Genomic DNA, 24,642 nt, shown 5'->3' on the forward strand with positions numbered 1-24,642 from the left:
CATGTGTAAGCAAATTGTAAAAAATTATAAAAAATTCTTAGTCTATAATTTGAATTAGGCACACAATTCTTTTATCAGAATGACCAAGAAAAAATATTTTCAGTATTAACTTTCTTTCCTTATTAATGATTACTATTCGTTTATAGTAAATGGTTCGAGGCAGAGGACTAGGCCCAACAAAAAAACAAAATTCAAACTGAATACAAAATGGGCCAAAGCCCAGCTCAGCTTATTTAAACGTGCCGATTTCGCCTTTACCCGCGTATTTAAGCCCTTCTTCACCTTCTGTCTCCCACAAAACCAAGTCTAATCCTAATTTTTGCAAAGCTCTTCTTCTCCAAAACTTTACACTTCCTTAATCGGTCATGACTATTCACAAATACTCCTGGGATGAAAAAGGGAGAGAGAAAAGAAAATACGACGAATTCATTCCAACCCCCAAATATTCGAACAAGGACTCCATGGGTGGACACCTCAGCACGACGGCTGGACCACCTGCACGTTGTTTTTCTTACAACATCGTTTTCTCTGTGAGTGATAATGATACTGCGACGGAGGATGATGGAACTATGTGGTCACGTTCAAGGTGGTATGCCGTTAGTGTTCAGGCTGACGGTCGCGGCAAGGTCTACCCAAAACCGCTCCGTCACTTTTGGAGAGGAAAAGTTCCCACGATGGCTGCCTTAGCAACCCTAGGCCCCCATATGGGACATCTACTCCTTTGGGGGAGTGAACTATGCTAATCCATCGCCACTGGTCATTCGGGAATGCTACAGATTAAGGATTACTCCACAGGTGGGTAAGGAATTTGTCCCTGTTTCTCCGATGGTCTCTCGGAGATATATTTCGGAAGCTTCCGTTCTAGGGAACAACATTTGTCTCCGTAATAGTTTATCTCGAACACCTCTTCTTCATCATTGTTGGGGTGAGGTTTTTGACGTCGACAATGGTAAATGGGAAGCTCTCCTTGTTGTGCAAAAGGTCTCAAATCTCTTACACAATCAATCAAGGGGAACAAACGTGATATAGTGTTTAAAGAAAAATAAACAGCAATAACAACAAGAACACAAGATTTACGTGGTTCGGCAACTTGCCTACATTCACGGTGCAACAGTAGAGAGATTTCACTTATTCAAAAGGGGAGACACAAAAGAGTGTTAAAACACTCACAAACCCAAATCCTCAAGTACACCCAAGTCTTCCTCACACTCAAAACAATACTGGTACGTCCTAATTTCTGCAGAGCAATACAAATGTTTTTCAATCTCTACAAACCAGCACACTCTCTCAACTTCTTCTTGCAATGAAACTTATGGATATTTATAACCATATTGTACAAGAAGTCAAAAAACAATGGCTTGCTCCTTTTGTTGACAAATGAAGAAATAATGAAGGAGTTAATGCAGCTGCTTCTTTTGTTGACAAAAGGCATAACTAAAGAGTTAATGCAAGGCTAAGTGTAGCTACAACTCTTAGGTGCAGAGACTTCATTGTTGGAGAAATCTTCATACGGTGTATTTGGAGAAGAGGAGCATGACAAGTTTGACAAAGAGACAAAATCTTTCTTTTTTGACTACTATGAGCCAATTTTTCAACAATTCTCCACCTTGGTGAACATTCTCTACTTCACTGTTGCACTCCCAATTTGCTTCAAATCTTCACGATATGGCTAAGCTCAAACAATGTTTGAACTTAGCTCCAGTAACCACTTTGGTTAGCATATCTGCAAGATTATCTGCAGTTCCAATCTTTTGAAGAAGAATGTCTCCTTCTTCCATAATTTCACGAACAAATTGGAAACGGACATCGATGTGTTTTGTTCAAGCATGATGAACTTGGTTCTTCGCCAAAGCACTCTGACTATCACACAAAACTTCCGCATGCTTCTGAAAACTACCCAAGTCCTCAATCAAACCATGTAACCAAATTGCCTCCTTTATGGCATCAGCAACTGCCATATATTCAACTTCAGTAGTCGACAAAGCAATTGTAGTTTGCAAAGTTGACCTCCAACTAACTGGTCCTCCTGCTAGTGTAAAGACATAACCTATTGTAGATCGTCTTTTAAAAATATGCAATTTATTATAATCATTAGCCGGTTTACCTAACCATACTTCAGTAGGAGTTTTTCCATCAATTGCAGCAGCTGGCAACCTATTTATAAGGTGACATGCATAATTCACAGCCTCAGCCCAAAAACTCTTGCCCAATCCAGCATTGGACAACATACATCGTACCTTCTCCAGATTAGTACGGTTCATGCGTTTTGCCACCCCATTTTGTTGCGGAGTCCTATTGACCGTGAAGTGTCTGACAATCCCTTCATCCTGGTATATCTTCAAAAAAGGATCCGATGTGTACTCACCGCCATTATCTAACCTAAGTCTTTTAATTTTTTTGCCAGTTTGAGTTTCGATCATTTTCTTCCATGTCAAGAAAATTCCCAAGACTTCATCTTTATGCTTCATGCTATACACCCAAATTTTCCTGAAAAAATCATCAACAAAGGTAACAAAATAATGTTTACCTCCCAATGATGGAACCTTCGTAGGTCCCCAGACATTTGTGTGAACATAATCAAGAGTCCATTTTGTGTTGTGAATCACTGTGCTAGACTTGACTCTTGTCTGCTTGCCCAGAATGCAATGTTCACAAAATCCAAATTTGCCTGTCGTGGCACCATCCAATAGACCTTGCTTCGCTAGCCCTTGCAAAGCCTTCTCACCTGCATGACCCAATTTCATATGCCATAATTTATTTCTATCAGGGATTACCTTTTTAGAGTTGTCAGAAATTGTGGCAGCTGCTTCTATAATGTTAGTCCCTTGCAGATGATACAACTATTCTGTCAAGCAGCTTTCATCACCACTAGTGCACCATAAATCACTTTCATGATTCCATTCTCCATAGCGATTTTGTAGCCTCTCGAATCAAGAACACCCAAAGAAATTAGATTTTTCTTCATGTCCAGTACATACCGAACTTCTTTCAAAACTCTAGTTGTTCCATCATGCAACTTCAACCGGATTTTTCCTATCCCTTTCGTCTTACAGACGACGTCATTTCCCATAAGAACTACTCCACCATCAATCAAATCCAAACTAGAAAACCATTCCTTGTTTGGACAAATATGAAAGGTACAAGCTGAATCCATTATCCATCCTTCTGAATGGCAATCAAAGCAACATCTGAATCTGAATCTGAATCTTCAGTTTTTGTGCTCACCACATTAGCTTTATGCTTCTTGCCCTTAGCTTGTATTCTAGGACAATCCTTCTTCCAGTGGCCTTTTTGACGACAGAACGCACATTCATCCTTCGCAAGAAATTTCCTGTCTGATGAAGTGCCTCTTTTCCTTGAAGCAGAACGGTTCCTACCAGAGGGTTTCTTACTTTCAGATCTGCCTCTTACTGTCAAGGCCCCTGACGTTCCACTGTGTGCATGCTTATCCTTCCTTCGATACTCATCGTTCGTTAGTGCATTAGATACATAATCAAATTTAAGTGTATCTTTACCATACATTAAAGTAGTAGCAAGATGTTCATATGTATCCGAAAGCGAATAAATCAACACCACAGCTTTATCTTCATCATCAATTTTAACATCGATCTAAATTTTGCAAATTAGCAAGTATTTTATTGAGATTATTCAAATGCTCTGGCATAGAAGTACCTTCAACATATCTGAAGCCGAAAAACTTCCTCTTCAAATAGAGCTTATTTTCGATGCCCTTGGTCATATACTTGTTCTCCAGCTTGTTCCACAACTCCTTTGCCATAGACTCCTTTATAACAAAATACTTATGATCCTTTGCAAGACAGAGCCTGATTGTTCCACAAGCTTGACGATTAAGCTTTTTCCAATCTGCTTCTGACATCTCTTCTGGCTTGTCCTCCAGAGTCGCATCAAGTTCTTGTTGCACCAAGACATCCATAACTTCCCATTGCCACATGCCAAAGTTATTTCGTCCATCAAACTTTTCAACATCAAATTTTGCATTCGAGACAACAGATCTCACCATAGGTGCAGGTCCACCAGATTTTGGAATTCCACCAGATTTCGAAGTTAATTCCTCCGTCATCGTGGTATTCCAAATTTTTCAATAAATATTAAATCACCCAAACAATTGCCTAGGTTGAAACCCAGAGCTCTGATACCAATTTGTTGTGCGAAAGGTCGCGAATCTCTCATGCACACAATCAATCAAGCGGAACAAACATGATATAGTGTTTAAAGAAAAATAAACAGCAATAACAACAAGAACACAAGATTTACGTGGTTCGGCAACTTGCCTACATCCACGGTGCAATAGTAGAGAGATTTCACTTATTCGAAAGGGTAGACACAAAAAAGTGTTAAAACACTCACAAACCCAAATCCTCAAGTACACCCAAGTCTTCCTCACACTCAAAACAATACTGGTTCTTCCTAATTTCTGCATAGCAATACAAATGTTTTTCAATCTCTACAGAAAACCAGCACACTCTCTCAACTTCTTCTTGCAATGAAACTGATGGATATTTATATCCATATTGTACAAGAAGTCAAAAAACAATGGCTTGCTCATTTTGATGACAAATGAAGAAATAATGAAGGAGCTAATGCAGCTGCTTCTTTTGTTGACAAAAGGAATAACTAAAGAGTTAATGCAAGGCTAAGTACGGATACAACTCTTAGGTGCAGAGACTTCATTGTTGGAGAAATCTTCATACGGTGTATTTGGAGAAGAGGAGCATGACAAGTTTGACAAAGAGACAAAGTCTTTCCTTTTTGACTACTATGAGCCAATTTTTCAACACTCCTTGACCCACCAAATTATCCTGTACAATATCCGGAATCTATAGAAATCTATAGTCATTTCTGCATTTCTTGAGAATCCGGAAAGGGTTATTGTGGCTTACCGTGCACCGGGTGATTGCCTTTCTGCTATCTTCTATGCCTATAATGTGCGTCATAGGTCTTGGGGAATGCTTGCGCCTGCTAAGCGCAGGCTCCACCACCATATGGTGTAATGATAATTGGCCTGGAAACTCTGTAAGTACCGGCAACACTCTATACCGGATCAAACGCAAGAAAGCATTTAAAGATGATATGCTATTCATTGCCTACGATTTGGGTTTAAATATGTGGCTAGAAGGGTGTCTTAAAGGTCATGGAAATTTTGTTTTTTCCCAAGATTATGGAATCTTGGAAGGCGAGGGAAGCCATCCTGGCTTCTTCCATCTCGAGAAGCAGAGGTTCTGCCTTTTGCATTGTGCTGATGATGACTATGTTCGTTGTGTTGTAGTTCATGTTTCTCCTATGCCCCGAATGAAGACTTTAGACATAGAGGTTGTCTGTGACCAAAAGTATGCTATGGAACGAAAAATCTGCCGCGGATTACCCCCAGTCTTGGCATATTGCGACACAGCGTAAGTTTGTTGTTGTCCTATTTGATTTGAAATATTGAAAATCTATAATACTCTGCTGCCTTTCTTTTCATTATATATTTGTCAGATTTCAGTGGGTTTATGTCTTGTGTCAGTGCTAATGTGCTAATGGGGTGCCTCTTAAACTTGCAGGCGTAAGAAGATAGATTTGGAGGAGAAATCAACCAATAAGGAAGCGCGAGGTCCGAGGAGCAAATTATGGTATTAGGTATTCTCTATTTATTCCATGTTCTTATGCAATCATTTTATTGATTGTTGTTATCGACCTCTTTCTAATTAAATAGCATTACTCTGATGCTTGTTCCTGTAAAGTATATCATAACGAGGTGAGATATTTGTATCAATCTCAAATCCCTCAAACCATATCAGATACAAATTTCGTGTGATTTTTCACACCTAGTGATGGATTTCCAACAAAAGATTGCAAGTGAATCTTGCATCAACTTGGAATTGTTGAATAGAAGTCACCTTAGGGGTGTATGTTCAAGCCTAACAAGTCACTCTTGAATGGTACCTCTATATCCTTTAGCAGCGTTTACGGTCCCTACTCCGAAAGCAATTCTTCCCAATCTCTCTATCTATGAACGAAAAAGGTAGCAATCTCCTCCTTGTGGTTGGTTTATATAATAAAGCAAGAAGCTCATCCCCCTTCTCGAGCCTCTACACTTGCTTCCTAAAGCTCTGTGGCTGCCTGCCTGTGATCAACTTCTTTACTTTTCCTTTTTTGAGCCTTTTCCTTTGTTGTTAGCTGTAGCGTGCTGTCTTAGCCGGCTAGCTTGACTTTATCTTATCATGTTCTGGTGGTGTTGTGTGTGTTTTTTTTTTCTTTCCCTCCAGACCTCGATTGACAGCCTTTCTTTGCACATAGCTAATAAATACCCTTCGTCTTGAAAGCAGAATTTCAACCATCCAACAATAGGCTGAACCATCTCAAGTTCATAAGGCCAAAGAAGTGTTCTAGAATTGTCCTTTGAGGTTTGCTTTCTGTAGATTTCAGCTTGGATATTTCTTATCAAAAAAAGGATTTCCGCTTGGATATCCTCCCTTCCATGTTGTATAGGATAAAAAACACATGGTCGATTCAAGGAAGACTAATTCCAATAAACCTTGTGCTAGAATTTTTCTTGGCTATTATTTTCAATCTTTGTCAGATGAAATTTTAGAAACGTCTCTAGCTATTTTTATTTTTTTCTTTTCCCTTCAATTCAGTAGGAGAAAAATTATAGACTTGGCTAGAGGGAGGACTCTAGATTTTAATTGAAGTAATCAAGTGATCGGTAGAAACTTTTGTCAATAAAGCATGTAGTCAGACGCTACATTGTAGATTACTGGTGACTTATATAGTCTTGCAGAAGAAGGTGGGCTTGTCTAAGTTTGGTGTAAACTCCTAAACATATCATTCTTTCTCTACTTTCTTCGATATGGTGGTAAAAATTTGAAGGTGTTGCACTTAAAAGACCTACTAGCTTGGATGCCGAACAAGCTTGATTTGTAAACTTTGTAGAAATGTTAGTGGACATTAAATTTTAGTTCTCTGCAAGATCCTTAGAATCTATAAGAAATGTGTGCAGACATAAAATTTAGATGTACAAGATGTGGCTACAAGATACAAAGAGGCTGCTACCATTTATCAGAAGTTAACACCTATGGCCCTCTGAATGATGTTTTCGAGCATTAGTTACTTTTAATAGGACTCATGGTGCTGCCATCATTTTTTTTCCCTTAACCATGCTCTGACCATGCACTAGGAGGGGCCAATTTTATGTGCACATAAGAATGACATTGCTGGTTTGCATTGCTTATGATTGTGTTAAACTTGCAGGGGTAAGTAGATTTGGGGGGGAAATCAAGCAAGCAGGAAGTGGGTTAAGCAAAGAGTGTTTGTTGATGAGTGCAAAGAGAGTTATGATACTTTTATGTTTTTATGCAAGCACTTCATTGAGAGAAGATTGCTACAATGTCCAATGCTGCCAAAGGAATATCTTATCTTTTCTTCTTTTTTGTGAGGTTGGAAAAGGTGTTTTGAATGGTGTATTGCTCTAGATATATATGTTAGTGTAGGTGGAATGAGATAGGCAAATAGCAGCAATCCGTATCCACTATATGCTTGTTTAAATATGGTTCTCTGTTTATACCAATGGACATATGGTTATTATTTTCAATCTCATTCTCACATACAAATGGACATATATCACTGTTTTAGACACTAAATTGTATGAATTTCTACCTACAACCCTAGATTGTGCCGCCCCAACAAAGTATCCTTTACCCTCCCACAATCTTGGTAGCATTTGATGTAAGGGAACTGATTTTTTGGTTGTAGGGCTCACGCATCAGCTTTGAAGATGAGAAAATAATAATTAATGGAATGAATAGAATTACTAGTAAATTAATTTATAATATCATTTTCATCGAATGTGAACAATCAACTACCACCAATTCCTTTCATAAATCTCAGAGTGGAGATGTAATTTAGAAAGTATTTTAATAAAAAAAAGGATAACTTCACTTTATACTCTTGAATTACTGTGCAATTTGACGAGTTTTTTTCAAACTTCAAAGCCTTTTTAATTTGAATTCTTGAACTTTCAATTGCGGTCAATTTGAATTCTTTTGTTAAATTTTAAACGTTAAAAGTGAGACAAACAATGATGTTTATACTCCTGATTTTTTTTTTTTATAAAACTTCTAATTTACCTTTAATTTCAAATTTAAAAAAAAAAGTAAAAAAAAAAAAATTAGGGATATTTTAGTCTTTTTAGGTATTGCTGTCAGAAGTTAACGGCTACTTCTAACAGAATGATTCAAATTGACTGCAATTGAAAGTTCAGGAGTTCAAATGAAAAGATTTTTAAGTTTAAGAGTTTGTCAAATCACGTAGTAATTCAGAGTCTAAAGTGAAGTTATCCTCAAATAAAAAAAAAAAATTCAGTTGTTAGACATTTTTCCAGCAATCCAGGCATTTGTGCAGCACAATTACCTTTTTATCCCGTCGCCACAACAAGTACCTTCCTTAAGTAAGGGTAAGAAGGTGCATATGAATAAATAAAATATCGCAGCAAATGGCAGTGAAGATCTCAAACAAGTCAATCCCCTCACAGCAGCTGTCCCCAAAAAAACAGAGATGGCTGCTTATTCTGCAGTCCTTTCCACACACTTCCACTCTTCTCCCACCTTTTCCTTCCCATTTTCTCGCTCCCCAAGCAGAAAGCTCGTTTCCTTTCCCTCCAAATCCATCTCTTCCACTCCCCACCCCAACCTCCCTACCCTCTCCCTCCTCCGCCACCACAACGACAGTTCTCTTACCCAAATCAGTAACAACCCCCTATGCGCCAAAAACCCCTTTTCCTCGGCTCTAGACTCGGTCCTCATTCTCTGTGCTTCGCTGGCCTTGTCGTTGTCCCTCTTTGTTGCCGATGTGGACTCGGCCTCGGCCTTCGTCGTCACCGCCCCGAGGAAGTTGCAGTCCGATGAGCTCGCTACGGTTCGTCTTTTCCAGGAGAACACGCCCTCCGTTGTTTACATCACCAATCTAGCTGTCAGGTATGTTCTATTCTGTTTTGCTCATAAGCATGTGTTTGTGTCGGTATTGTCTGTTTGATGGGTTTGTGACTGTGGTGGTGGTGTGGTTTTTAGGCAGGATGCGTTTACGTTGGACGTGTTGGAGGTTCCGCAGGGTTCTGGGTCGGGCTTCGTTTGGGATAAACAGGGTCACGTTGTCACCAATTATCATGTGATTCGCGGCGCTTCTGATCTCAGGTTCGTCCGCTTCTCTCGATTCATTTAGTGTTTCGCTGCTTTGGATTGAGAAGAAGGTGTTTTGTCAGTTTTGACTTGTTTTAGTTCAAGCAAAATTTTTTTTGTTTTTTTGCTTGTGGTGTTGGTGTAGGCTAAAGGTGATAAAGGATATAGAAAATGAGGTGTTTTTTGTGGACTGGAATCCTTTCAAATTTGGGTAGGTTAGTTTTTTTTTTTTTAAAAAATAAAATAAAAATTTATTGCCTATAGTGTGTGCATCCATTATGTTCTCCGGAGTTGCCTTTATGGTGACCCATCAATGTGAGCAAAGCTGTGGAGTAAAGGGGGTGGTTGCGTACCTTTCATAAATTAACAAAGATGAAGTTTGGAAGCCATGGATACATTGAGTGCATGGGATTTATTAGAGTAGACATCTTCGATAGTTAAGGCTGTTGCGGCAGGCAATGGGATTGATTGTATGCTCATTCCCACTGCTTATAAAGTGGCATTTCTGAAAATAATGGACTGTTGTGTTAAGTTTTAAGCCCTTAAATTTGTGGGAGATTATGGAGCTATTTGCATTGCGGTTTTACTTATCTGAAATTAGTACCTTTTACCTTTTTACTCTCTGTGCAGTTTAGTTCTTCCCTTAGATTCTCTGTTTGCTATGACGATTCCTTTGTGGTCAGATTTGCTGGACTATGATAAATGTTGGATGGCAGATTTTGTTCTTAAGAAGTTTCAAAATGTCATAATTAGGCTGTCACTTTTAAGCTTCTTATTGTTCGCATTTAAATTGGTGCTAGTTACGTGCAGGGTTACTCTTGCTGACCAGACAACTTATGATGCAAAAGTTGTTGGGTTTGACCAAGATAAGGATGTTGCAGTGTTGCGTGTTGATGCACCCAAAGACAAACTCAGACCTATGGCTGTTGGTATCTCCGCAGACCTGCTTGTTGGTCAAAAAGTTTATGCTATTGGGAACCCTGTGAGTAATACTTATTAATCTGCTTGCAGAATATATACTTTAATTGCAGTATTGCGTCAAAGTTGACTGTTTTGCTGTTATTTGAACAATATTACTACTATATAGGATTACAGAGAACAATTCACTTTTGGCGAGCAAGGGAATAGTTGATTTCTTAATTATTTAAATAACACTAAGTGTTAATTTTTTTGATCTATTTTTAATCCATGTGTGACAGATCAGTTAGCTATTAAGCACATAAATTCATTTGCTTTTCATCTCATCTGGCCAAAGATGTCGCTAGCTATTAAGCACAAAATCATTTTTTGGTCTATAAGGATTAGAGCTTAATAGTGGCAGGATGCTTCCAGATAGTTGGTGGCTTGTCACTTTACTATTCATTAGAGTTTGTTACGTATAGTTGCCTCCAACTCTGCAAATTGCTAATGAGTGCCTGATCAAGACTTCGAGCATCATTTACCATGAATGTCACCAATTGCAGTTTATTATGGTTCAAATGAATTAATCCTCTGTTTTATTGTTTACTTTTGCAGTTTGGACTTGATCATACTCTTACAACTGGTGTTATCAGGTACAAAGCCTGTTGGGGTTTATTATCTTAATGCTAGTATATGTTTTTTAATACTATTTGAATTTTCTCTGTAAAGAATAAGCCAACATGACTATCAAGAAATGTGGCCTTTCATGTTAATTATCAAGAAATTAGCATGACTTAACATGTATAAACAAATATGTGTTTTCTAATGTGTTCTTTATGTTTTGCAGTGGGCTTCGCAGAGAAATCAGTTCTGCTGCTACTGGCCGACCCATTCAGGATGTTATACAGACCGATGCTGCCATTAATCCTGGTAATAGTGGAGGGCCACTATTAGATAGTGCAGGAAACCTTATCGGGATAAATACAGCTATATATTCTCCGTCTGGTGCGTCCTCTGGTGTTGGATTTTCGATCCCTGTTGACACTGTGAGTTATTATGTAGGCCTTATTTTTTTTTTCTTCATAGGAGAACTTTGGTATTAGCATCACTAGATCTCACTGAGGCAAAACTTCCTTATTTTATGCTGTAGACCAAGTCACTAATCATCATTCTTTCATATCCAGGTAGGTGGCATTGTTGACCAGTTAGTGAGATTTGGGAAGGTCACAAGACCAATTTTAGGGATTAAGTTTGCTCCTGATCAGTCTGTAGAGCAATTAGGGGTAAGTGGGGTGCTTGTCTTAGATGCTCCTGCTAATGGTCCAGCTGGTAAAGCGGTATGCACATATTCTATCCTCAAGTTTTATTTTACTTTGAAATGAATTTCCTGTCAGAAACGTGGAATGCTCATTTTTGTTTAATATTTTGTATATCATTGTAGTTCGTTTCCTGGTTTAATATTATTTCTTTTACTGACATAAGCTTCTTAAGGTTGAAGGTTTTCTGCTTTCATTTAATCAGAGTTGATCAATCTCTATGCTGCAGGGCCTGCTACCAACTAAACGTGATGCCTATGGTAGGCTCATTTTGGGTGACATCATAACATCTGTGAATGGTAAAAAGGTCACCAATGGCAGTGATTTGTACAGAATTCTTGACCAATGTAAAGTGGGTGATACGGTATGGTGTTGTTTTGATTTCTTCAATATTCTTATGCTCTCTCTCTCTCTCTCTCTCTCTCTCTGGGATGGGTGATGTGAGGGGTAGAGTTGGTTTTTTCAAAATAGAAATCTTCACTCTGATGACAATTAGCCATAGAATTTAAAACTTCATATGTTATGTTTAGCGGTGAAGTAACTTATCAAAAAAAAAAAAAAAAATGTTTAGCGGTGAAGTATGATAAAACATGGAAGAAGACTGATTTGAACATTCAGACAATTTTTGTGTGAGGACATTGCGGAATGTAAATCACATCAATTAAATGCATGGCCTGAGCATATATATAAGATGTTATAAAAATTTCAACTTCTTAACAGCGAGCTTAACCCATTGGCTTTCTGTTTTGTGCTTATCATGCAATAGATGAACTATTGCCTGAAGATATAAGGTGGTTAATTAAAAATTTCTTTAGTTCTGAAGATGATTCTGTTAGTTTCTGAAAGTGTATGTTAATTATTTTGACATTCAGGTGACTGTGGAGGTGTTGCGCGGCGATCACAAGGAGAAGATTGCTGTAATGCTTGAACCGAAGGCTGATGAGTCATGATATACCTAGTGGCCCGGCATGTATATTTTAGGTATATATATATATATTTAAGCACAGTAGATATACCTTGTTTTTGTGTATGAATTGTTTCATGCGAAGGGCTCCTATTGTACATATGTATTTCAATTGCTGCACTACCTCTGATAACAAATATATATTTTTAGGGACAGTTTTCCTCCAAATTGGGTTTGAGAAATTTTCTTCGACTTAATCTATAAAAGTGACATGTGAGATGCACATGAGTTTTTAATAAAATTTATTTCAACTTTGTCCCTACTATTAAAAAAACATGTGCATCTCACATATTCATGGAATACATGTCACTTTTATAAATTAGGTTGAAGGAAATTTCTCCAACCCAGTTTGAAAGAAAACTGTCCTTTTTTGAGGTGAAAATGTGTAACAGTAATCTCCTTTTTAATGGTACCAATGGAAAGTGAAGAACTTTGGCCCGTTTTAAAGGACCATTTATTCCAAAAGAAAGAAATGCATGAAGATTTTCTGCAAAATTTCCATCATATTTTTCTGGGTAGTAAGTTACGCCATTCAGTAGAAAACAATGTGTAAAAATGAGGCCCATTTACGTGGAAGCCATGAAAAATGGGCCCACAGACTGATTTAAAGAGCATGTCCCATACAATTCATGGTGGGTGGCCGGACCATTCCAGTTACTCTCATGGGATGATTATTGACCGCCCTTTGGAGGGTGGCCGACCACCTCTTCAAATGTTGATGGTGGTCAATCCGCCCAACCACTCTCTTGGGGTTAGGGCTGGCAAAACAGGTATCTGACACGATCTGATTACAATCTATGGGTACTCGTTACACGATTAATCTATACACGAATACGACTCGTTTAGTTAAACGGGTTAGCGGGTCTGATACGATTATAACACAAAAAATAGCTAGGTAATTCGATACGACCTATTTAAAATAATTGGGTCATATCGGGTAGATACGACCCGTGCGCTTAAAAGGTAATCCTATCTGACCCGTTGAATCAAATATGTTGGTCTAAGAATTAGAGGAGAAAATTGATACTCTGTCAGAAAGTTCTAGATCATCTGAGAATAAAATGGTTTGCAATTTCTGTCCTCTCAATTATACTACAGTTTAGACTGTTTTCTTGCTGTACTAAGCTTGTTTCATAATATATTGCAGCAAGATTTATTGCTGAAAATTTCAGAATTAGAAATGGAGAATAAAGACAATTCTGAGAAATTACAGTAAGAGATACAGAAAAAAGTGGAAGAAATGGATATTTTGCAAAAAGGGAGTGCGAAAAGTAAGCAGCATGTTGATTTGATAGAGAAACAAGTCAACCAGCTTCATGATCTCTTAGAGCCTTAGAGAAAAAGGACCAGCTTATTTTGAAAGGTGAAGAGCGAGAGAAGAAGTTGGAAGATGATGTGAAGGAGGTTCTGGAAGATCATGGGAGAGAGACCGAGAGTCTCAGAGAAGAGAGGCGCGGCGCGGGCAGCATAGGTGAGGGTTACTCGTTACTAGGTTAGTCTCTAGGTTTTTTTATTTTTTATTTTTTAACCGGGTAAATGTTTTAGACATGAAATTAACTGAGTTTTAAATGGGTAAACCCAAAGGACTCAAACCCAATAAGGTCAAATTTAATCTGTTTTTTCATATTGTGTTCCTATCAAATTTGCGGATCGTATCAAAACTACTAACCCTACTTGAGGTTACTAATCACTGTTTCAAATGGTAAAACAATGATCCGACCGGTCCTTTATTTATTTGGCCTTTAAAGATTTACGTGGTTAAATTGGGATCGTCTATTTTGAAAGTACGTGAACACTCTAGATCCCTAGAATATCCCTCAAGCAAATTAATTTTTCTGCACTTAGATCCATATAATTGCTGACTTTCGTGCTTTACAATACAGTTGACTGACGTCTGAAAAGAAATAGTGCAAGGACAATTCTGGTCCAGAGTTACAGCTCCGGCTCTGACATTACTCGAGAATAAATCACATTACTCATTGCACTAAGACGAAAGGACAGAGTACTTCTTTAACAATAATTTGTTGTGCCCAGTCCCTCACTCATGTGGCCAATAGGCAATAAATGCTCTTACAAAGGGGATGATCCTCTTTATTTATTGGTTCAACTGCTAAAGGACATTGGGTACAATGCCTGCATGGAATTGGCTCTAGTCAGACCCTACTCTAGAGCAGTACATGTAGGAACTGATCTAGTGGGCTTTTTCCAAATGGTGCATTTGCCCAAAGTTGGGAGAGGGTAGGTGACCTCATCCAATCTTCACATTTGTTCGAACAGCAGAGACTTGTTCAGGCGGTCCAAATATGGCAAACGACATCTGTCTTTTTATATTAATTATTTATATTATATGCAATTCAAGCGATTAATTGCACCCGACCCCTTATTGTGAAATAATAAAGTTAAAGTGCCCTAAAAAAGGTTCAAAGTTGTCGGATTGTAGGTATAAAATTGCGTTTGAGAAATAGAGTGTTTAAGTCAAAAATTATTTTTTTTAGCAATTTTTAAATTTTTTGGACCCTTAAAAACACTTTTAATTTTTTTTATCAAACGGATACTTTTTTTTTTTTTTTTTTTTTTTAAACAGACTTTTTGAGTGTTAAACGTATTTTTAGACCTTACAAACACATACCCAATCAAGCGGAGAGACTACTTGCCTTTATAGAGGAAAGGGTTAGAGGATAACTTGGTAGCACATAATGGAACAGCTTAAATCTGAATGTTAGTCAAGTGTCATAATAAATTTAATTTTGAAATGAACTAGAATTGAATGAGATGGTGCTAGCCTAGAGGAGGAACTACTCAACTAGCCTTTGCTTATTGCCAATGTTATAAAGCTTGTGCACTGAATCTATTAAATTTTCTGTAGATGTGGACCAACTCTGCGCTGTAAATTATCCAAAAGACAGCATCTTCTGTTTGGCATTTCAGTCCATGGCAGAGTCCGGTATCCTGAAAGGTCTCCATCATTATCTCATCATCAAGCTCATTTAAAGGTCACACTTTTCAAAACTGCATTAACTAGCTAGTTGAGAAAATCATCCAAAATTCGCTGCTCCCCTTCCCCACTTTCAAGCAGGAGGAAGAAAAGACCAATGACAAAGACAATGGAAGGGGGGAACCAGTATAAGAAAGGTTTATGGACAAAGGAAGAAGACAGGATACTTACGGATTGCGTTAAGGTGCATGGAGAAGGGCGGTGGAATCATGTTGCTAAGAGAACAGGTACAAGTGTATATTTACTTCCTTTCAAGTGAAAATCCTTCTTTTCTTATCTTCACTTGCTTTTTAGTAGAGAAGATGAATTCTAATATCTGTGTTTCTAATGGGATGTAGGCTTGAAGAGATGTGGGAAGAGTTGCAGGTTAAGGTGGATGAACTACCTGAGCCCCAATGTGAAGCTAGGCAATTTTACGGAGCAAGAAGAAGACCTCATAATTAGACTCCATAATCTCCTTGGAAACAGGTAATTAGACTCATAATCTCCCGAAGTCTTTGTCCAATTTTTACAAACTTAATTGCTTCCATGAAACATGAGATCCGAGAAATCATTGAAAAAGCAACCATGATAGTTTAATTTGTTCTTCCATAACCACAATGACATGAACTATTTTTTGCAGTAAATTGCAAGGAGAGTATTTACCATTAATGTTGCAGTAGTAATGCTAAGAACCTATTGTTTCTTTGAAAAGCTAATGCTAATTCTTGTGTTTAGGTGGTCTCTGATTGCTAAAAGGGTGCCTGGAAGAACTGACAATCAAGTCAAAAATTACTGGAACACTCATCTAAGCAAAAAGCTGGGCCTCAAGAAGCGAAATAGCCATCTTGGTGTTTCTGGCCTCACAGAGTCCATGGCAGTGATAGTGTCAGAGACCCCAAGAACTTTAAGTCCTTTTTCTAACACCAGCAAAGTCATTGAAGATGAGGTAAGCACAGGCACAGGCACCCAGAAGTTGGATGAGGCCTCAGACTCACAAGAATTCGTTATCAGCCAGAGTTTTGTCAACTCTTTTTGGGAGTCTGATAGTATCTTGGAGTTGAGCAGCCTTGATGGAATTCTGGGATGGAACTCTTTTGATTTTGCTTGACATTATTCATTCCTCAATGAGGACCGACAGAGTTTTCTGAACTAGCAAGTAGGATTACTTCTATTTAATTAGGTGATAACTTTTCTTTGGTCATTAAGAGGGGTATGCTTAACATGTTCGTTTATTTCAAAAGAACAAAAGTGTCGTACAAAAGATGTTACACAAGCAAAACTTTATTCGAAAAAAGGAAAAGAAGAAAAAGGGGCAGGGAGATTACTAGTTAAGACAGACTAAATCTTTCAACTATCAAGCAATGCCACATGAAAAGCCCCTCTTAGTTGTGGAAGGTTTTCTGGGATAAAGACCCTGAGCAATTTTGCTGTTTAAATTGCTAAGAATTTAGACAGTAAATGTGAGAGAGCCCTTGTAGGACTCACCTGTATGAATAGGTTTTGGGCAGCTCACCCCTTTACTTGGATAGATGGCCCCATAAAAGCTCTCTTAGAAATTCAGACAATAAATTATTAGGAATCCGAATCAGGTATTTTTTAAAAGAAATATTGCTTTAAAAAAAACTTAGAGAATTTCATCACCGGCCAATGACCCTTCAGAGGGTCAAACATATGGAGTGTACACTATCTTGCCCAATCTATATATAGATTGTGCAACCTGTGTTGTTGATTTAAGCAACAAAATTCTCAAACACTACCCATAAATAAAGGTGCAATAATATGGTTTGAAAATTGTCTATTGAAGCATTTAAATGAGGACTTCTTCGTTTTTAGCCTAATTGACTACCAAAATAATTTCTACCTAATAACCCCGGCCATGACATTTAATCAAACAACAAAGCCTTTGAGCCTGTTAGAAAAGTATTTACCATATCTCTATTGGTAGGATTTGATTTCCTTTCTACTTAATTAGCTTATTTTACCTACCAATTTTCCCAATAAACAAAGACATATGTTTCAGTTTTTGGAGCAATGGACCGTTAAACCTTTTTTTTGCCTGAGATGCATATTTTGGCCATTCTCATATATTTTGCCCCTTGTTTGTCATCTTGAGAAATCACTGCAGTCTTGTGTATATATGCTTGTTTCTACATCTTATTATGTTTTCGATTATTTGTAAGACACTAAGAGCATGTTTGGGATTGTGTTGAAGAAATAAAGCCAAAAATGGCTTTTTGGCAAAAATGTTTTTGGCATTTTTAGGCTTTTTGGACCATTAAAAGCGCTTTCAATTTTTTTTACCAAACGGGTACTTTTTTCTTCAAACTGACTTTTTGAATGTTAAACGCACTTTTAGACCCCTCAAACCCACATCCAAACAGGCCCTAAGGTTGAAGCCCGAAACTAATTAAGAAGCTAGGAATATGCGAAGGAACTTAAGATGAACAAAGAAATTCCATGAAAGAGGGTTTGTTTTGTACATAACCCCAGCTCAAGTTATTAGATAACATGAAAGAAGAGCCTCATCTTTGCAGGGAATATTGACCTCTAAGCATGCCCTAGAGCTTCCAATGCAGTATCGTGGCCACATCTTTTACCTAACAAAGAAACAAAGACCAAAAATACTTATTCTTTATTGAAGAAAAGGAAGTTTATTGTGCACTTACTTCTCTTACAAACACTGGTTTATGTAAAATATTAACTCATCACAGCAAGCCAATAACAGAGTACATTTGTAGGTAGAAAAAGTAGTTAGCTAGGGAACCAAGATCATGAGGTGACTGATAATGGTTGGTGTTCATACGGAGAGAGAAGGAGAAAGATTAAACTCAAGCCCCCAGAGCTCAAAGGTTCCTTTAACGAAGTTGTAGTAACCGCCCTTCAATGCCAGAGTCTTCTTCACCAACCCATCTCTTACAAATGGATAGGTTAGCAGGTTTCCAATGGATACATTCACTGCTTCCTGCAATCGCAATTATTTTTCAAACATTTTTATATATATTTCAGATAATCCTTCCTTGCTTAAACATGTGGGAAAGAAGCTTGGGGAAAAAGGGTGTTAATTAATTACCTTTTCACAATGTCCACATAGTTCTGGAAAAGGTGCATCACCAAATTCTGCTTTCACCTTGGCCTTGGCAGGCAAAGCAATTTTGACCCAGTCTTCTATGAAATCACTGCATGCACATCCCAAATCAATAGAAGAAATTCACCTTCTTACTCCAATCATCTATAATGTTGTTAATTTCTTCTTCTTAGGAGTTGTATGTATGCACTCTTGGCATGGCAGATTCAGAACTTGAATTTTTTTTTTTTTTTTTTTAATGGGATCTTTAAAGTGGGATTTATGGAAATGCTTTGGCTTCCCAACTTGTGGGTCTTAGATATGGAAAGTAATGAAGATTGAAAAAGGTGAAAAGAAAAATGATGAATAAAGCTGAGAGAGGCCTTACGTAGTGTGGGGTCCAGTATCTGGGAAGGATAAAAGCCCCTTGATTCCACCACAAGCGCTGTGCCCAATCACCACAATGTATTCCACCTGCGGATGATTACCAAATAAAGTATTCAATTAAAAAAAAAAAAAACTACTTCGTTGTTAATGTCTCTGCAATGCATGTGTGGGTTTACCTTGAGATGCAGAACTGCGTATTCAATCGCAGCCCCAACTCCAGAGTATCTTGTCTGTTGCACCCAAAAAAAAATCCAGAGTTGTAGTAAAATTTTTGACAAAAATGGGTTTGAAAAAGAAAGAAAAAAATAGCTCAAGCCATAAAAGTAATTAGGAGATAGAAACAACATATATCCCTTCAAGCTTTCGATTGTTGCGATGTATGCAATAAGATAGGCAAGGGTTGTATATATGGGACCTGATCATAGGGTGGAACCAAGTTCGCAACATTGCGGACCATAAAAGCATCTCCTGGTTGGAAATCCAACACATGTGATGGGCAGACCCGGGAGTCCGAGCATGCAAACACCATAAACTACAACATATAAAATTCACATTAATTTATTCATTCATTGTAATTAAAAATAAAAATAAAAAGAAGGCAGCCAGTAGGAATTGTACCGAACATAACCCCCAAAAGAATGTAAAAAAACAAAGTGCTACATGTTACAAAAAAGAAGACAAATCTACAGCCTGGCCATTCTTGAAAAATAAGAAAGAAAAACAAGAAGAAGATCATTACCTTCGGACTTTGGCCTTTGGCAAGTTCTCCATGCAAAGTCGGGTTAGTGCTGCAAAGAGAATTAGATGTTAATTAAATGATTAAGTTTATTATTTTATAAATTTTGAGATAATTAAGGATTTAACATAGTATTAAAGTAGTGAATTCTTGGTTTAAATTATATCTCTATATAATTCATTTCTAATTTTAACTAAATTTAACTTTTGGATAACTGATGATTTAATGTAGCCAGAAATCAAGCAGCGTTAGAAAAATAGATGACTGACTCGTATTTCTCTTTCTTGTACTTAATGAAACCAGTTTTGATCCTCTCAACCGGGTCAAATTTGCCGTCAGGAGCTGGAGTCTGTAACTCTGCAGTTATCTGCTCCACTTTTGCAGCAGCAACAGCTTTCAAGTCCCCCTTCTCACTGTATCCAACACAAACATACAATGACAAAAAAAAAAAAAAAAAAACCTTTCAATTGGAGTGTTAGGATCGAGACAAGACAAGCCGATCGAAGGAGCTAGCTAGCTAGTTACCTGAGAAGTTTCTTGAGACCTTCAATAGCCTCCTCGTACGAGTCCTTTCCCATGTCTTCTCTCTGCAAATTAGTGCCACCCAAAATATATAAATAAATAAATAAGGATCTGGCTTACATGCCATAATTAATTATGACAAAAGTGGACTATTAGTAACCTTGTTCAAATTTACCCTCAATGTTTTACTGACAAGTACTGCTAGCTTGAACAAATTATATATATATATACACACTAGTTTTGAGTACCTAGTTTTCAACTGATGTTATGGAGTTGTCTTCAATTTTGAGAAGAAATGTTTGGAGCATGAGTATATATTCAGCCGAGAAACGAACTGAAAGGGAAAATTTGAGTGGTAGCAATGAAACGGAGAGGAAAAAGATTGTTTTTGCAAGGTATTATTGCATTTGAATGGACCATTTAATTTCTTCAAGAATTTTTGCTGCTGTTAATCCGCCAACAAATTACACCTCCATTCACTTCCACATCTATTACGTATTTTCTTTTTATTTTCCTTTTTTTCTATAAAAAAAAGGCTGTGTTTTCCGTGGACCTATTGACAACATTTATTCTCATATCATGAATAACCACAGCCATACATTTGTCAAGTGACAAATAGGCGTATAAGTCCCCATCGAGGGGAGCCCTGGTCAAGTGGGCAACATAATTGGGACCATATTTTAATTAAGCGATGGTTACAACGATTTAACCATTTCATCATTTCATATATATCATTCAATGTGAGAGAATTGATATATATATATATATATATATACACACACACCTAATTAAGTTGAATGTACGTTTTTCAGATAACTAAAGCTTTTGTACATAACAGTTTTCATGACACTTAAAATATGAACTACATTCGAGGAAAAATGAACATGCACGATGATATATTAATATCAAAGCATGCAACATGTAGATGCATGCATGCGGACGTGCAATGGGGAAGGAGAGAGAGGTACCCAAGAAGGGGTGATGATGGGAGCAGGGGCGGCGAAAACAGGCTTGTTCTGGATGAGGGAAGGGGGAGGAGGAGGAGAGGCGGAGGAGTTAACCCGGGCGAACACAGAAGGACGCAATGTAGCTTTCCTGGCAGAATACTCGGCTGCAGAGCGGATTGATGAAAGGCACCAACCGTTGATGGAAGCAGTCGACATGGCGCACAATGCACTTGGTTTGGGTAGATTTATACCATAAATATAGTTTGGTCCACGCGGCAGTCGACAGATAATGAAAGCGAAAGCCCAGTAAACAAGAGCTTCTAGCCTTGTAGATGAGGTTTGGACGCTGGAGATCGATGGAAGCTAGCTGCTAGAGACATATATGGCCATGTCATGGGCCTTCACAACTTCATATATACATATCATATATCATATGTATGTATGCGTTTCACATTGTATATGTTGCAGCATCAGCATGCATTCAATGGCCTTGCCAAAGGCTATTGGCTCCTCTGAGATAAGGATGGAACAAATCCATCCATCCCTATTGCCCACTTATCCTCAAGCTGAACATTAATCTACATGCATAATGTAAAATATATGGGTTAGATACTTTCCATTCCTTATAATGCACTGCAAATGATAATATGATATAGACACATTTATATGTGTATATATATATATATATATATATATATATATATCCTTTGTTTTCTGATGAAAATCACATGAGCATTACGCAAGAATGAAGATTAATTAGTCAGCAAATTAATTGAATGACAATAGCGTCTCCATTTCATTAAGTCATGCACTCTCCGGCCAGTGTAGTAATATATATTTTTTCAGAAATAATGTACTTATTAATTCCCAATAATTAAGCATATTAATTATACCAAGCTAGCTCTTGTGTTGTGGGGCATCAAAGTCCAAAGATGAGGGTAAGAAATTGCTTATTACCAAAAGGAAAAAGTAGGAGTACAAGACAAACTTGAGGCCTTCGCTATCCTTAATTAGGTGAAATCGAATGGCTTATATGGAGAGACTCGATGGGTGATGGATCGTAGAGATAAGGCCCTATCCTTAAAGCATGGCTCTTGTAATCTTGTGGTATTGTGGACCTAAATGGATGATGGATCCAATGGAGGATTCCTCTATCTGTGGACTGTGGTCTCTGTTGAATTACCACTAGACACTTTAATTTTTTTGATGGGCTTTCCCAAGAAAGTGACACGATCATTTCTTTTTTTCTTTTTTCTTTTTTCTTTTTTTAAGTATATATAACAAGCAAAGGAAGAAACCACACTTAAGAGGAAAGGGGGAGGGGGGAGACTAGGTGGAATTAATGCAACCAAAATTTTTTTTGGTTGTAGTTCAATGCATGTGACCACATTGCATGTGGTCACATTTTATCTTGTAGGCTTCTCAAGAAGAGGAGGCCGATATGGTTGCAAAGGTGTTCAAAATGGTGGAGGAGATTCTCCAATCTTAGGTAATATTGGGATGTTGTAGGGTTAGAATCATAATCAAAGAGTAACATTCTAGAATAAATTTTTTTGAGCCGAGACATGATAATTTCAAGTCATTCGTGCAGTTTTTTTTTTTTTTCCTCACATTTTTAAGCAAAAGTAGTCAAGTAGTTAAGTCCTTATCTTTTTTAGCCTGGGGTGTCTAGAATAGGCGGGATGAGGATCCCTGAAATTTTTTGTCAGAATTCGAGTAGGAAATGAGAGATGGGAGTTGGGTCTGGAGTGCTTCAAGCAACCTGATATGTGGGACCTGCCAGCTGCCTAGAGCACTTAAGCCCATCACCTCTCTCATTCTGTCCAAATTTCATAAAATTCGAGCAAGCAAGTTCTGGAGAACCATATCCAGCATAGGTGAGCTAGATTTACAAATTACAATCAACGCATCAAAAAAAAAAAAACTAACAGTACTTTAATTAATATGCATGCGCATATACACAGGCAAAGATCCTCTCCATTTTGAATGGAATGATGATTATTTATTTCATGGTCAAGATTTAAAGTTGGTGCATCTAACATTCTACATGAAGTTAATGTTGACAAGTTTTTTTAAAAATTTAAATAATATAATATGATACACAAACTTTAAATACTAACCATAAAATAGAATGGATATCCTTGTCTCGCAAAGGTTCCGCAGGTATGCTAGGAGTAGGTATGCCATATGCCATATACACTTGAGAGAGAGAGAGAGAAAAAAGGTGAATGCAAACCGGTACAATCTCAAGAAAGGCAGCACTGAAATCAAACAGCCAATTTCCATGGAAGAGAAGCTTTTTGGTCATCTTTCTCTTGAGAGACAATGTGGCCGGGTTCCCTGGCTCACAAGAACACCCAAGAGAGGAAGGAGGATGCATGGGTGGGTGGTTGTGTTTCGGAAACGTTGGTTTTCTAAGTTAGACCGAGCAACAATGTCGACATTGTTTGCAAATTGCAAGGAGAATGCCAACATCCTGTTCTCATTTTTGTCATTTTTCCCAACATTTTTGGGCTGTTAGACCTATCCGGCTTACATTGACCTTGTAAAACCAAAATGTTACACATGTGATGTGACTAGTATACAGCTTTACTTTCTGCATTGGGTTAAAAGAGGCTTTACTATAAGTCTCTTATACATAGCACTTATCTCATCGATCACTAAATAATTAAATTTATTAGTCAAATTTAATTGATTAATTTTTTTCCCTATATGGCATTTAATCAGAACTTACCACCTTATGCGTAATGTGTGTCACACAAAGGCTTTGTCAGATAATACTCTTTTATTTCTCTGTTTTGCTTTCTTTATTTAAAACAAAAGTATTCAAAATTACTTTTACATTATTTCACATCATAGTACTTTGAGAAGTGTTAGAGAGTCAAAGAGAATTGTCCAGAATTTTTTCCAAACTGACGTAGCAGAATTTCAGCCACCCCTAGAATTTTCATTTTAAAATTCTCCTACGTCAGTTTGGAAAAAATTTTGGACAATTCTCTTTAGCTCTTTAACACTTCTCTAATACTTTTTCAATCACAAAATGGATCGGGATCCCCTCATATTCTTGAAAATATCAGATCTTAACCGTTAATGAAATCTAATGATTTATGCAACTGCCAACTGCTTTTATTTTACCAAGACAGTAACTTTTGTTTTCAACCAGCCAGCCAGCTATTTTCAATTACATTTTGTTTTCCCTCCAAAAACCAAAAACTCTCTTCTTACTCAAGCTTCTTCTTCACGCTTTCTCATCCCTCCATGAAAGCTTCTTCCTCCTCACACCAGAAAAAGGTTTCTTCTTATTAGCGTTGGATTTCTGCCCCCAAACAACCAAAAGAAAGCTCCAAAGGACCAAAACAATATAAGTACTCTTAGAATTTATTTTCTCAAACCGTCTGGGGTGGAGGGAGATTTTTCCCAAAATTTTTCCTTCATCCTAGATATATGATCGGTGATTTTCTGTAGATTTTCTAGATTGTTTTGGATTAAACGTACATTTAAAACTTCTGAATAATCTCTTTCATTTTGGAAGAAAGTTTGTAAGACGTATAACTTGATCCAAGACCTGTTACTCGTATACAAGCTCGTTACTGGTTACTCATATAACAAGATTCAAAACCCACACCAATTTTTTTTTTTTAAAAAAAAGATCAAAG

The 24,642-nt window shown here is 37.5% G+C and overlaps 3 protein-coding genes and 1 pseudogene across 5 annotated transcripts; 3 read left to right on the forward strand and 1 right to left on the reverse strand.

Annotated features, from left to right (window-relative positions):
• The first annotated feature begins 365 nt into the window (after window positions 1–365).
• On the forward strand, window positions 366–5,637 carry LOC148586030 (uncharacterized; annotated as a pseudogene).
• Window positions 5,638–8,498: 2,861 nt separating this feature from the next.
• Window positions 8,499–13,586, forward strand: DEG1 (DegP protease 1). 2 transcript variants are annotated; one of them, XM_059593886.2, is made up of 9 exons: window positions 8,499–8,972; window positions 9,066–9,188; window positions 9,984–10,155; window positions 10,689–10,726; window positions 10,921–11,119; window positions 11,258–11,410; window positions 11,619–11,753; window positions 12,262–12,370; window positions 13,501–13,586. In XM_059593886.2, exons 1-8 carry the CDS (start codon window positions 8,554–8,556, stop codon window positions 12,337–12,339), a joined length of 1,317 nt encoding a protein of 438 aa, XP_059449869.1. In that variant the 5' UTR covers window positions 8,499–8,553; the 3' UTR covers window positions 12,340–12,370; window positions 13,501–13,586. The 2 variants fall into 2 exon arrangements, with proteins under 2 accessions (XP_059449869.1, XP_059449868.1); XM_059593885.2 differs by lacking the exon at window positions 13,501–13,586 and having other exon boundaries at window positions 12,262–12,798.
• A 196-nt stretch (window positions 13,587–13,782) lies between these two features.
• MYB66 (myb domain protein 66) lies at window positions 13,783–16,644 on the forward strand. Its single transcript, XM_088516513.1, has 4 exons — window positions 13,783–13,845; window positions 15,220–15,575; window positions 15,687–15,816; window positions 16,066–16,644. Exons 2-4 carry the CDS (start codon window positions 15,446–15,448, stop codon window positions 16,436–16,438), a joined length of 633 nt encoding a protein of 210 aa, XP_088372639.1. The 5' UTR covers window positions 13,783–13,845; window positions 15,220–15,445; the 3' UTR covers window positions 16,439–16,644.
• A 1,121-nt stretch (window positions 16,645–17,765) lies between these two features.
• LOC132181057 (beta carbonic anhydrase 1, chloroplastic) lies at window positions 17,766–21,202 on the reverse strand. 2 transcript variants are annotated; one of them, XM_059594101.2, is made up of 10 exons: window positions 21,008–21,202; window positions 20,043–20,104; window positions 19,787–19,930; window positions 19,521–19,569; window positions 19,197–19,313; window positions 18,958–19,011; window positions 18,783–18,868; window positions 18,401–18,506; window positions 18,134–18,292; window positions 17,766–17,927 (listed from the first exon to the last, which is right to left on the reverse strand). In XM_059594101.2, the coding sequence occupies exons 1-10, from the start codon at window positions 21,200–21,202 to the stop codon at window positions 17,889–17,891; spliced, it is 1,011 nt and encodes a 336-aa protein (XP_059450084.2). In that variant the 3' UTR covers window positions 17,766–17,888. The 2 variants fall into 2 exon arrangements, with proteins under 2 accessions (XP_059450084.2, XP_088372638.1); XM_088516512.1 differs by lacking the exon at window positions 21,008–21,202 and adding an exon at window positions 20,288–20,414.
• Between the last annotated feature and the right edge of the window lie 3,440 nt (window positions 21,203–24,642).

This window comes from Corylus avellana, chromosome 5 (genome assembly GCF_965113065.1).
Source record: "Corylus avellana chromosome 5, dhCorAvel1.hap1.2, whole genome shotgun sequence".
In the NCBI taxonomy this organism is placed as follows: Eukaryota; Viridiplantae; Streptophyta; class Magnoliopsida; order Fagales; family Betulaceae; genus Corylus; species Corylus avellana.

Coding starts and splice junctions, on each gene's coding strand:
- DEG1 (XM_059593886.2), top strand. CDS start 8,554: ATGGCTGCTTATTCTGCAGTCCTTTCCACACACTTCCACTCTTCTCCC. Junction 8,973..9,065: donor ATCACCAATCTAGCTGTCAG/GTATGTTCTATT, acceptor TGTGGTTTTTAG/GCAGGATGCGTTTACGTTGG. Junction 10,156..10,688: donor TTTATGCTATTGGGAACCCT/GTGAGTAATACT, acceptor TTACTTTTGCAG/TTTGGACTTGATCATACTCT.
- MYB66 (XM_088516513.1), top strand. CDS start 15,446: ATGACAAAGACAATGGAAGGGGGGAACCAGTATAAGAAAGGTTTATGG. Junction 15,576..15,686: donor TCATGTTGCTAAGAGAACAG/GTACAAGTGTAT, acceptor AATGGGATGTAG/GCTTGAAGAGATGTGGGAAG. Junction 15,817..16,065: donor CATAATCTCCTTGGAAACAG/GTAATTAGACTC, acceptor TCTTGTGTTTAG/GTGGTCTCTGATTGCTAAAA.
- LOC132181057 (XM_059594101.2), bottom strand. CDS start 21,202: ATGTCGACTGCTTCCATCAACGGTTGGTGCCTTTCATCAATCCGCTCT. Junction 20,105..21,007: donor CCATCATCACCCCTTCTTGG/GTACCTCTCTCT, acceptor ACTAATTTGCAG/AGAGAAGACATGGGAAAGGA. Junction 17,928..18,133: donor ATCTTTCTCCTTCTCTCTCC/GTATGAACACCA, acceptor TTTCTTTGTTAG/GTAAAAGATGTGGCCACGAT.